This window comes from Peromyscus leucopus, chromosome 14, assembly GCF_004664715.2.
Source record: "Peromyscus leucopus breed LL Stock chromosome 14, UCI_PerLeu_2.1, whole genome shotgun sequence".
NCBI classification, from domain to species: Eukaryota; Metazoa; Chordata; class Mammalia; order Rodentia; family Cricetidae; genus Peromyscus; species Peromyscus leucopus.
In genome coordinates, this window is record NC_051075.1 from 23086985 (window position 1) to 23100323 (window position 13339).

A 13339-nucleotide genomic window follows, 5' to 3' on the forward strand; every position below is an offset into this window, starting at 1 on the left:
TCCTATGATCCTGAGACATCGACTTCCTCCTTGCCTCCCTCTGAATGTGAAGAGATGTTGTGGAGTCCCTGAAAATTAACACTTGCCGCATAATTACAGTCCTTCCACCCAAAAGACTGATCTCTGCAGAGTTCTTCTTTCTTAAAACTGCTCAGACCTCTCCCTAGTATCCAGACTTGCTCCTCTCTTCCCCACTAATGCTGAGCCCCCCTGAAACCCTCCCTACCCTCTCTACCCAGTATCAACACCTAAAGAATTAAGATAATTCTTTAGGACAAACTCCCAGAAAGGCTGCCATCATCCCCTAAGTTCACAGACACCTTCCATGCCTACCTGGTGACGTTCCAGGACTGCCTCTCCTCTAACACACCTCCCCATGGCCCTGAAGAGATCTTCCTTGTCTTATCATGGCCTCCCCATGCGTAGTTCCTTTCCCCTGAATCATCTCCACACAATCTTGCCACCTCCTTGAGAAGGCGGCCTCCCCGACTTGGAGTCCCCCTGTAACTTACATCAGACCGACAGCTTTACTTCTAAAGTCTGCTTCTACAACTAAAATCTGAGACCTTGCAAAGAAAGGGAAAGCAGCATGCTGCCTCCCAGAGAGCCCAAGCGTTCTGAGCTTTCTTCTCCAAGCCGCTTGTTTCTACAAAGGGACCTGGTCTCACCTAGGGCTCAGAGGGCAGTGGTTGGTTGGCTGGCTTTCAGGCCCTGTGCAAGGATCTTGGTGGTAGAAGCCAGAGATATAGAACATCTGCTCAAGTAGTCCCCAAAAAGAACATTCTAGAAGAAGTTGCATGAAATAACATCTACAAGGTCAATATTAGTATCCCAGTGTAAATTAAGTCGTTGTGCTATAGGCTAGTGATTTTGGTTCCAGAGACCTGGCTAAGCCCTTATCTTTCCCAAGTTTTGGGCTACCTCAAAGCTTTCATCACTTAAATAAGCAGCTGATGCTCCCTCTTAAGCTACTGATTTGATATCATCTATATTCTAAACCAGTCTTCTACAAGGGAAAAAGAAAAGAGACCAGAGTGCCAGAAGGAAGCTTAATTTTTATGATAAATTTCAGCACCCTTAAAGAACAAGTAAAAAATCTCTGAAGCTGTTCTGAACTCAGGGATCTGTAGTTTTTCTGTGCCCATATCCCTGTCTGTCCCTTACCCACCCTCGATCTATCCTGTGCTTTAAATCATGTGGCAAATAATGTCAGCACATCCTTCTGGTAATGTCAACGTTTCCTAAGACTAGAACCAAGATTTCTTTCTAAAGGAAAGGGGCCTGGCTTCCAGATGTGGTCCCCACTGTGGACCGTCTTCTCTGGAGTATCAGCAGCTAAGGTTTCATCACGGTCTTGTCGTGGGCGTGTTCCTAATGAGATGATGCTGAGAAACACATCTAAATGTGTGTCACTACAGGCAAGTGAACGGGGCAGCTGGCAGGAAAAGAGGTGGCAATGTGTCCAGGCAGTGTGGCTTGTTACCACTTACACGCTCTCCTGTGCTCTGCAGACACACTCACAGCATCTCACACACCACTCATCAGAAAACTACAAGTGAGACCCTGACTTTATTTCACTTTGGGACAAGAAAGTAGTGCAGATTTGCCTGGTTTTATTATGAGGGTAGGATTTCAACCTGGAAATCCCTGGCCTCCAGGCAGTACTGCCTAAGGAGTTGAGGAAACTTAGGAACTTTAGCCTTTCTGTGCATCTCCTGAGGATGAGAGGAAGTGTGAGGGTCGAATTTTTATGATACAGAAAAATAAATTACATTTCTCTATACACAGCTGCCCTCTGGAAATCCCACAAGGCATTAGTGGGGATAATAGTGAGGGTGTACTGGGGTGACAGCAAGCCAAGAACACTGCATTGGGTGTTTGGTTACAGAATTCTCTAGAGACCATCCACATCTACTTCTTTTCCGCCATTTTCTGTCTGAAGAAATGTCACCCTAGCCAAGACGGATGGCTTGCCATGGTTACCAGAACCAGGATTGAAATCAAAGGCCTGCTTCCAATTTTTGATGTTTCTATCTTATAGTATCTCTTTCATTTTAAAGAAACCAGGTTATTTTTCTAATATTTAACATAATATTAGAATTGGAGCGGGTGTATCTGTTTCCATAATCATTCCCATTCATGTCTTTAACTTTACAAGGAGACTAGAGCCATTCTTGGAATATTGCATCTAAAACTAGAGACATTATGACAAGGCTGCATTTATTTTAGGATGTCACTATCAATGGAAAAGAAGGGCATCTGGGAGCTTTCAGAAACTTTTTCTATGTGTGTGGGTGTCTACCTGCCTGTATGTCTGTGCATTGTGTGCACACAGTGCCCACAGAGGCCTGAGGAGGCTGCTGGTTCCCTCGGAATGGGAGTTACAGATGGTTGTGAGCCACCATGTGGGTTCTGGGAATTGAACCCAGGTCCTCTGGAAGAGCAACCAGTGCTCTTAACTGCTGAGCCGTCTCCCCAGGCCCATCCTCTTTTTTTTTTTTTTTCTTAACAAAAACACAATATTCTCCTCTTATCCACAAGAGATATGGTCCAAGACTCCCAGTGGTTAAGTGTGTAGCCTAGTGGTGGAGTCTGCCCAGCATGGACAGGGCTCCGGGTTCAATCTGATCCCTAATACAAAAAGCAAACAAGCATACAAAACAACCTTTCCAGTGGATGCCTGAAAGCTCAATAGCACCAGACCATTGTGTGCTGTGTTCTCCTGTGAGAAAGTTGAATTTATATACCAGCATAAGATTTACAGAAGCATAACTCATTACAAAATGGATAGTATCACCATATACTATCATAAAAGCTCTGTGGATGTTCACCCTCCCTCTCCCTCTCCCTCCCCCTCATTCTCTTGCTTTCTCTCAAAGTTTCTCATCATGCTCTATCTCCTGACCACAGTTAACTGTGACTGCAGATGAGGAGAGGATGGCTTCAATTATTGCAAGGGAGCCTCTGCTTAGAAAAAAAAAAAAAAAGAGCAGGGCGGGGGTGGCACACGCCTTTAATCCCAGCACTTGGGAGGCAGAGGCAGGCGGATCTCTGTGAATTCAAGGCAGCCTAGTCTACAGAGAGAGATCCAGGAAAGGTGCAAAGATACATAGAGAAACCCTGTCTCAAACAAACAAACAAACAGAAAAAACAAAACAGGTTCAGGTTCTCAAAGAGATCGAAAAAAAATCGCCTTTGGCATTCTCCTCTTATCTGTGTTTTCTCCATTGATAATTTCATTGGGTTTCTTAGTTTTTAACTGTCACCTCTAAAGGGAAAGAACCTTCCAGGAAATGCCTTCAATTGTCACCATGACTTAGATACCCATCTCTTACTGTCCACCATCTCTCGGGCACCTTCTCCATCTCCTCGGGATGTTAAACACAGACTGATCCCAGGGAAATCACGTTTGTCCTCACATTGGCCAGATGTCCCTACATTCCCAACTGCCACTGCCGCCACTGTGCTGTGACAGGTTAAGAAGTCACGGTGTGGCACGTGGGAGACAGCTCAGCCAGTTCAAGCCTGCTGCATAAGCGTGAACACTGAGCTTGGGTCCCGAACACTACAGCACATGTATGTAATCCCTGCTCCAGGCAGGGAGAGACAGGAGGATCCCTGGAGTTCATTGGCCAGCTACCCTCACTGAATGTTTGACTCCCAGCTTCAGTGAAGGAAGACACTCAGCGTTGACCTCTGGTCTCCAAATATAACATACACACATATGAATGTGTGCCTACATGCATATGCTTATTGGTGAAATTATTAAGGCAACTCCACCTAGTTAAAAGGGAGGTTTATTTTGTGGGGTAACTCACAAGTGAAGGGATAGGTAACAGGGTCTGGGAAAGGTGTAGCGCAGTCCAGCAGTGTTCTCCGGAGAACTCTGCTGGGTCTACCTCCAGTGTCCTGGGTCCAGGAACCAAGAGAGCCATCGATTCCCTGATCTCGGGTCTTCAGGGCTCTCCCTTGGCCCTGCCTTGTAAGCGTGACAATTACTGAAGCCTCAATGGGGACTGGAACTTTCAGATCAAAGCTGGAATGGCTACCCACTACATCTCTTGCTTTTTGTCTAAATAAGAAGGTTCTAACTTAATACAAGATTATATACAAAGGAATGGTTATCAAATATTGTCCAGGAGTAATGAAGGATGATGACCTAGATAAGATGGAACTACAATCGATGCAAACAATATCAAACAAGAAACACATACTAAAATCCAGAGGAGTCTAGAGCATAGGTAAATGGCATGTTATAAAGATCATTCTAAAAGGTGTCCTATCCTAAAGAACCTGAATCTAATACTTAATATGTTCTAGCTAAGATATTATATATATACTAAGTTGTAACTACAACTGTTAGTCTTCAATCCCATCAAAGACCTGAGAAGGAATATAATGGTACCTGAGAAATGGAAGATGGATTCAAGCAACTTTCAGGAATCTTGCAAGAGTAGACAGAGACAGCTGGCAGCCTGGACAGTCACCTAATGTTTCTCAGCATTGTTGGTGCATTCAAATTGGCTACATGCCTAAAGTATCTGACAGACTATTTTCAGAAGCAGGAATTCTGAAAGACCATCTTACCCTGTCTTGGGGGAGTTCAGAAGTCACTTTTCCTTGTGTCCCACTTGTCTAGAAGGACAGCATTCGTATTGTCAGCAGTTGAGGCAAAAAAGAAAAAGGGGAAGTACTGTGGATGCTTGATTGATAAATAAAACACCAATTGGCCAGTAGCCAGACAGGAAGTATAGGTGAGACAAAGAGAGAGGAGGAGACACCAGCCTGCTGTCCAGAGAGCATCATGTAAAGACAGCAGATAAAGCCACAGAACACATGGCAACATATAGACTAACAAAAATGGGCTGAGTATAAGAGTAAGAGCTAGACAATGGTAGGCCTGAGCTAATGGCTGAGCAGTTTAAATAATATAAGCATCTGTATATTTATTTTATAAGTGGGCTATGGGACTGCCGGGGCTTGGCAGGACCCGGAGAGAAAAACTCTAGCTACATATGCTCATACCCACCTCCTCCACCACACACACACACACACACACACACACACACACACACACATACATGCACACAAAGTGATGGCAAGATCTCTTTTCCCAACTTCTACTGAAATTTGGGGTCTATTTCTGTCTCTTCTTCTGCTGCCATACCACCTGAAATGTCCCTGGAGCCCTGGGCTCTCCCCACAGGTCCCCTCTTCCTGTGCTTTGTTGTTGGTCTTTTTATCTCACCGTTGCATGATCTTACCTAGGTCAACAATATATTAGTTTCACTGTCTTCCTAGTCTATTCAGCCAAAACTTTTCTTCCTGACCCGCACTCACAAAGAAATTTCCATCATTTTCTTATGAACGTACTTGCTAGACCAGACATAAATTAATAGACATTTCCACTCAATCCTCTCAGTAGCCTAGAAGACTTCTATGCACACATTGATGCCAGTGCCCTCCTGAGACCCTTGTTACTTTGACCTTGGGTACAGCTATGGAGACTTTCAGAGCCATTCTCGGTGATCCCAATATGTATCAAGGTAAAGAACCACTGGTGTAACTCCAAAGCATCTGCCAGATGTTCTTTAGTGGTTCGTGTCCTCTCTGAAACTTCTTGCAGAAATGCTAGAGTCTCAGCCAGGTCCCACCAATCAGAATCCCAGGGGAAAAGACCAGGAATCTATGGTTGAGGGTGTCACATAACCAGGATTGAGAGCCACTGCATCATCTCCCTCTTACGAACATCCTGAAGGAATTACATATGGTTTGCCTTGCCTCAGTCTAGACTCTTTGAAGATGAGGTCATATTGGAATCCCTGTGGCTTGTTCTCTGGCACCCAGCAAGATCACACACACCTTTCTTCAACCTCGCTAAAAAAAAAAAAAAAAAAAAAAAAAAAAAAAAAAAAAAAAAAAAAAAAGGAGATCTTTGCCAAGGACAGCTGGCCCATTGCATCCATAGATCCCACACCCAAGTATTCAACCACTGACAGAGGGAAAATATGAAAATATGTGGGGGAAAGCTATTGCATCTGCACTGAATAAGTACAGATGCTTTTCCTTGTCATTTTATATTGGCTAGAAAAGGAATCTAGGCCTGACTTGGTATATGTAGGATATGCACAGGATCAATGCAAGTACTATACTATATGATGAACTTGAAAAAGGGCCGAGCATTGATGTCTGCCTATAACTCTGGCATTCAGGAGGCTGAGGCAGGAAGATAGTAAGTTTGAAGTTAGCCTGGACCCTACTTCAAAAGGGAGAATTCTGAATTATATACAGATTTCAGTATTTTAGGGAGTCCTAGAGCCATTGCCTCAGATACAGTGGGATACATACATTTATTCTCTTTATGGCAGGCTTTTTAATGTTTTATTTAGTGACTGAGAAATAAAGTGGTTATTTCACTTCTCTTGATATCATTAAGTATCAGAGCAAGGATTCAAACCCAGGCCCTCTTGACAATTCTTGTTCTTTTACCTCTTATTTTTAAAGGCAACAATGAAATTAAAAAAAAAATAGCTTCCTAGATATTTGTATGAACCAGACACATTCTGAATCTGAACATACCCTGTCACATGGAGGTGAAAGCATTATGAAATAGATTTGGGAAAATATATTAGTTTAAGCCTAAAATTTAATCATGAGATCCAAAAGAATTCCTTTCAATCCTTCCTGTTCTCTTTTCTTTTTCCTTCATAGTTGGGTCAGTGTCCCAGAGACTTTTCAACAAGCTGAGCTTCAAGTTCTAGGTAAAATGGTTCTGAAGATTCAGTCGGCTTTACTTAGGGCAGCAGCAAGCTGCCATCTGGCATATAATTCTAATGCTTCTTTCAGTAAGAGTATGGACATTAAAAAAAAAAACCCATCAGGCATAATGGTGCTCAAATGATACTTGCATAAGACCTAGAAACCTAGGCTGCAGGCACCCTGCCATTTCTAAGCTAAATGACTGGGCAGACAATGGATTTCCCAGCCCCTCACCTAAAGGAAGGAAAAATTCATATTTTCATCCAGATATGAAAGGTTATGATCTATCAAAAAATAAGGAATTCAGCCAACACTAAATAGGTATGTGGTCCTTATTGCTTAATGTTAAAGATAACGGTAGTATCTAAACATCAGAGAATCCTTTACCAATTATAGAGCAAATCTGTCAAGACTCCTCCTTTTATTCTCGGAATTTTACTGTGGAATAGTCACTGTTATTCCCATTTCACAGGGGGAAAAATGAGACAGAGAGCGGCTGAGTGACTTGCCTTGGGTAACAGAATCAGAAAATGGCCCGTCTAGACCCAACCGGACCCTGCTCTGTCTGTCCTTCAGTAGCACGATTGGCCACAGTCAGGCTTAGAGCTCAGAGGACAGGCCATTGCCACACAGGAGCACCTCCTCATCTGCCTTCCCTAAATGCTCTCCAGCCCAGATGCCCTGAAATTGCTTTAGAATAGAATATCAAGCAGGGATTATTTGGCATATCATTTCTGGGTGTGTTTTTCTGAGCATTTATAGATCTCTGTTTCTAAGAAGCTGAGTTTTCCTGATAAAACAAGACAGATCATGATAAATGAGCATCTATGTAAGCCTCGCTGGGAGGAGGACGGGGCTGCAACACCCCTCCTGTGAAGTTAATCCTGTTTCTTTTAGCTATTTCTTTATTAGTTAATGAGGTCTTGCAAAAAAAAAAAAAAAAAAAAATGTGTGTGTCTCTGATGGTGTTTTAGCACCCTTGCCTCCAGGAACGGTTTCAAATATTCATAAAGTGGCTCATCTGACCAAGGCTTAAAGCAAAGGTGCATTAAGTATGAATTTACTCAACTTCAAATGTGGGTGGTCGAAAAGCCGCTGCTGAAATAACCTAAGTAATCCTCCTGGCTGGTGTCTCCCACTCCTCGGCTCTGGGCGCTCATGTGAAGGGTGACAGAGGAGAGGTATTATTTACAACAGCCAGGGCTCTGAAGGGCAGCCCCGGAAGCTTTGATCCCGCTTCCTGACTGACAGGAGTGTGCATTGCTTTTGGAAAACAGAATAACTTAAGAGGAGCAAAAAATAAAATGGAAAAGGGATTGCTGGTCGAGCCCCTGGGAAGGAGAGCCGACTCCAGATGGTATTGTATTGTTCTGGAGAGGCAAGGCAAGGAGATGGGGACCTACTCCCCACTCTGCTTCCTCATGCCGAGGGAGCAAATGTAGAATCTTGATAGGTGGTGTGATGCTCCGAAATGGAATTTGGAGAGCGAAGCAGATGTGGAAACTCTGCCACTAAACAGGGCTCTTTGTAGAGTGAGCCCAGGCATCTCTTGTTTGCCCTTGTTGTAGATGATCCCACATACAACAGGGGCCTCGGAATGCAGCAAGAGCTGACATGGACACACACACACACACACACACACACACACACACACACACACACGCGCGCACATGTGATCGTGCGTCTCCAAGCCCTGACAGACACACCCCATTTCTTCCTATCTTCTCAAAGCACAGCCATAGAAACCTTTCATGTATTTCACCCATTTATGGCTTTGTTTGACTACTGCATCATTCTAGAAGCTCACTCTGTGGTTCTCCCCTATGATTCTGGGTGGTGTGTATACTTTGGCTCATAAACCGGACAGTTCAGCCCAATATTCCTCCTGGAGTTCCTAGGCAAGTGCATTTGAGATGCCACAAAAATGGCGAGCATCTCCTTGACTCTACTGAGTATGAGCTGAAGGAATGCATCACAGCCCCGGCCCCCTCCGGCCTGAAGTCAGTCACAGAGCTCCTGGTAACCTGGTACTGCCCGGTGAGAAATGCCTGTCATCACAAGAGTCCATTTCTGCTGTAGCCCTGAGTCTGTCATTCAGACCTCTGTTAAAAAAAAAAAAAAAAAAAAAAAATCACTGAATCTTCTGAATGAAGGAAATCTCTGAGCCACAAATTCCAGAAAGCAGATGGGCATGTAATCTCTCTCACCCCAAAATCAGAGGGAGAAGGACATCTTTTACTAACAGGGGCTAATAATTCGAACATTTCCTTCTGCCGCTAGAGATAGCTCAGAGGTTAAGAGCACTGCTTGTTCTTCCAAAGGTCCTGAGTTCAATTCCCAGCAACCACATGGTGGCTCACAAGCATCTGTAATGAGATCTGGTGCCCTCTCCTGGCCTGCAGGGACATGTGCAGGCAGAACACTGTATACATAATAAATAAACAAATCTTTAAAAAAATGTTATTTAAAAAAAAAAAAAAGCCCGGCTAGCTCAGTCGGTAGAGCATGGGACTCTTAATCCCAGGGTTGTGGGTGGGTTCGGGCCCCACGTTGGGTGCCATTTGTTGCTGGAGGGCTTCTCTCCAGGTTCCACCAAGCCCCGCAGTCCCACAATCCATGTATAAAATAATCACTCAGATGCTTATATTACTTATAAACTGTATGGCCGTGGCAGGCTTCTTGCTAACTGTTCTTATATCTTAAATTAACCCATTTCTATAAATCTATACCTTGCCACATCGCTTGTGGCTTACTGGTGTTTTTACATGTTGCTTGTCCTGGAGGTGGCTGCAGTGTCTCTCCCTCCTTCTTCCTGTTTCCCCAATTCTCCTCTCTCCTTGTCCTGCCTATACTTCCTGTCTGGTCACTGGCCATCAGTGTTTTATTTATATAGAGCAATATCCACAGCAGCTCAGCATCTTCATCATATGATGTGAGGATGAATTTCATATTATAAATGTGGGGGGGGGCTTTAAAAAAAAGCACAGCACTATCATAACACTACCTGAAAAAGTCTAATAGTATGTATTCTCTGCGCTTCACCATGAGCACACATCCAGGGCACGCTGACAGCCGCTATGCTATGGAAGGTACAACCTAACATTGGTTTCTCCGATGAGATCTTTTCCTTCTTCAGAAGAAGCCACCTTTACTTCTGGGATGTACATTTGACTAGTGTCCTGTTTTTTATTTTTTTCCAGGTGATTCACATAACAGGCCGGCTTCGCCTCAGAGTGTCGCTGTCCCATGGGAGGACCGTCCCCAGCCAAATCATGGGTCTCGTGGTGGTGGCTCATGCCTTGCCTCCCCCTACGATCAATGAAGTCAGGATTGACTGCCATATGTTCGTCACTCGAGTAAACATGGACCTCAATATCATTTACTGTGAAAATAGGTACTTGGTTTTCCTCTTCACTTGCCCATTGCACACCGCCCATTGGTGAAGGTCTGCTTTCGGCTGCCTGAAAGATTTTACTTCCCCAGTGAGGCTCATTATAAATCCTGATCTTGTTTTTAATGGCTGCTTGGAATGACACCAAGCATGCTTTTTATTTAAAATTTACATTGCTTCCCTGATTTACATTTGGGACAACAATTGAATGGGTTGGGATACCCAGACGTCCATCCGCTATAAAGAAGGCCCTTTGGCTGAGGACCCGAGTGGAGAGTGGGGCTGAGATGTTATTGGCAAAATGATGCAGTAAAAGGCATCTCCTATGCCTCTGGGTGACCCGCTTCCCACTAATTCAAGGGCCCTTGCATCTGACGGGCAGTGTCCTCACAGACATGGAGCATCGGACAAATGAGAATCTGAGGCCCCCAGAGGAAATCTGCTGCAGGAGGAATTTGCAACACTATTAAATAAAACTTTGTCATCCTGGGGATTTCTCTTTTATAAATTAAAAACAGATGACTCATCCTAGAAATGAGTTGGCAGTTCTTCCCCAAGACTGAGCTTTTACAAAAAGGACTTTTTTAGCCTCTGGTTTGAAAGTTCACTTTTTCCATTAAGCACAAAGCGAGGGACCGAGATGGAAGATGGTGTACCTTACTGACCTTTCACCTAGAAGTCACCAGCCCATCTGACTGGTGTGAAGAGAGAATGGGAATGCAGGGAGAGGGGAGGACAGAGGCTGCCTGTATATCAGCCTTGGGAAAGCAGCATGGCCAACCTGCTCATCCCCTGGTGCTGCATGGAGAGTCACTGAGGTAGCTGAGGGAGGGAGCTTTAGGGCCATAGATTGTTGTCAGCTTTGAAGGCAGGGTATGTCCCCTGAGCCCTGTGAATGCCTTCAGAGGGGAAACAGGAGAGCAGAATGGTCAAGTGGCTTGGGTAATTGACCTCTCCAGAGTCGAAAGTGCCTGCGTCCACTCAGCCCTCTGGGAAGGGCTACTAAAGCTGAAAGCAGAGATTGATTTAGGAATGGTCTCCTATTTCCGGCAAGGGACTGGCTGAGAGGAAAGAATTTACCTGAGTTCTGAGATTCAATAGCGTAGACGGTATCGCGAACCTGTCACCCTTATGCGATAAGTAATGCTAAATCTGCTCAAGTTCTGTTGGCACTTACAAAATCTTCATTGTGACTGTCCACTTGGGTGTGTCTCAAGTGTTCTGGAGGGGACACGGGATGTCAGGAAAGACAAGTTAGCCAGATGGAAAGGTTAGCAGGAGTGGGTGTCTCCTACCGGCGGTCACTGATTTTAATGAGTATCTGTGCCTGCTGGGCCTCGCGTCTGCTCAGAACCCTGCAGCCTCCCCCCCCCCCGCATTTCTGCCTATTCCCTAAGGTAAGTACCACCACTGCCCGTCAGCCTGGGCAGTTTTGATCGGAAGTGGGAGAATTCATAAGCCCCTGACTTAGCAACATGCTCTGAGGTTTCCCATTCTCCTATTTTTCTTTCTTTTGTGGCAGAGTGAATGGTAAGGAACCATTCGGAATAACCTCTGAGGGGAACTTTTCATATATACACACAGTAGACGAACGCAGTTAGCATTTACAAAGCCATTAGTCTGTAAGTTAAGATGTGAGACAGTGGAGGAGACCAGTGAAAAGGAACACGTTGCCAGGCTCAGTTCAGCGCCACCATCACCACACCCTCCAAAAATCTGCCTCCACTCACTTGCCAAATTTCCAACAGTTGTCCCATCCCAAAGTGTCCCTGATTTTCACTGCTGTGATCAAGTGACTGATTTTTAACAAGCTTTCAATGTCCCATTTTAGCAATTGAGATTATTTTCTGTGACCTGCTCTTAGTTTTTTTCTTAAAAAAAAACAAATAACAAAACAAAAAAAAAAAAAAACACTCCATTAACCTATACAATGCATCATTCTTTCCCAACTAACGATGACAGAAATTCTGAAAAAGTCCTTTGGTGAGGGGTAGTTGCATATTTGGTTTATGGAAAAGCTGCCACATGCCAAGCTCTGGGCACTGCTAATGTCATTCCATCCATGACTCTCCTCACCATGTCCTGAAGTTGTTTGCAGGTAAGGGAACACAGGCTGGGAAAGGATAGTTCTGCTTCCGGCCTGCCGCTCCTGGGTGTTTATTAAGAACCCCTTTACTCCTGAACCGGTCATCTTCACCGCCACAGGCTCTGGTCCATTGAAAGGACTTGGTCCTGGTTTTTGAAGGTGTTCATTCAAATAAAGATTTAACCAAAGAATGCCTTGCCCGAAGGATGGCCTGGCTTTTTCCAAGGGTTTATTCTTTAATTAGGGACTTGTTAACTAAAACTAAGCTTGCTCTTGGCCATTCTTCTGCTGTCTTTAGGATGGCCCAGAACAAAGCTGACATCTAATGCTCTCAGGAACTGGTAATTTTCACAGACACCAAGAAGGGTCCTAGAGTGACACTCTGCTTCCCCCCCTCCCCCCAGCCTCCCCCCCCCAGAAAGGGGTGTTCACTGTACTTGGAAAACAAACTAACAAACAGAGCAACCAATCTGTTGTATACCACAAATCCTCCAGGATCTTTTCATTCCCCAAGGAATCTTCTCTTACTATGAATTCTAGTTTGTACAGAAAAGTTATTTCAATCACTAAGACACTAAGAAATCTGTTCACCTCATGGAGTAGTATATTGTAATTATACCCCAAAGCATTTGTTTGTTTGTTTGTTTGTTTGTTTGTTTGTTTATTATTTTTTATTTTGTTTTTTTTTTTTCCAAGACAGGGTCTCACTATTTCGCTCTGGTTGTCCTGGGACAACTCTGTAGACCAGGCTACCTAACCTCAGACTCACAAAGATCTTCCCGGCTCTGCCTCCCGAGGGCTGGGTTTACAGATGTCACCATGTCCAGCTAATTCCACAGCGTTTTCATGTCACTCTTCCTTCTCAGTTCCCTGTCTTGTAGGTAGGAACAATTCCCCGATACTAATCTCATGTCACATAAAGAAGATATTTCTAAATATGTGCTTCACATTTGAAGAGCTCCTATGTTATAAGGAATTTTAAAGAGACAATAAAATTAAGTTAAACAAAAATCTATTTTTTACCAGCCAAAATGAATGATACAGCAGGCAAGAAGCAGTTTGTGCATGTCTATATAAACAAGGCAGATCCCCTGACATGTTTT

The 13339-nt window shown here is 44.1% G+C and overlaps 1 protein-coding gene across 8 annotated transcripts in view; it reads left to right on the forward strand.

The window, feature by feature from the left end:
• The window catches only part of Npas3 (neuronal PAS domain protein 3), an 850947-nt gene that overhangs the window by 813826 nt on the left and 23782 nt on the right, over positions 1–13339 (forward strand). For all 8 annotated transcript variants that reach the window (XM_028869762.2, XM_037210972.1, XM_028869765.2 and 5 more), the window contains one exon: positions 9960–10153. In XM_028869762.2, coding sequence (XP_028725595.1) covers positions 9960–10153 — 194 coding nt within the window. The remainder of the gene's footprint in view (positions 1–9959; positions 10154–13339) is intronic.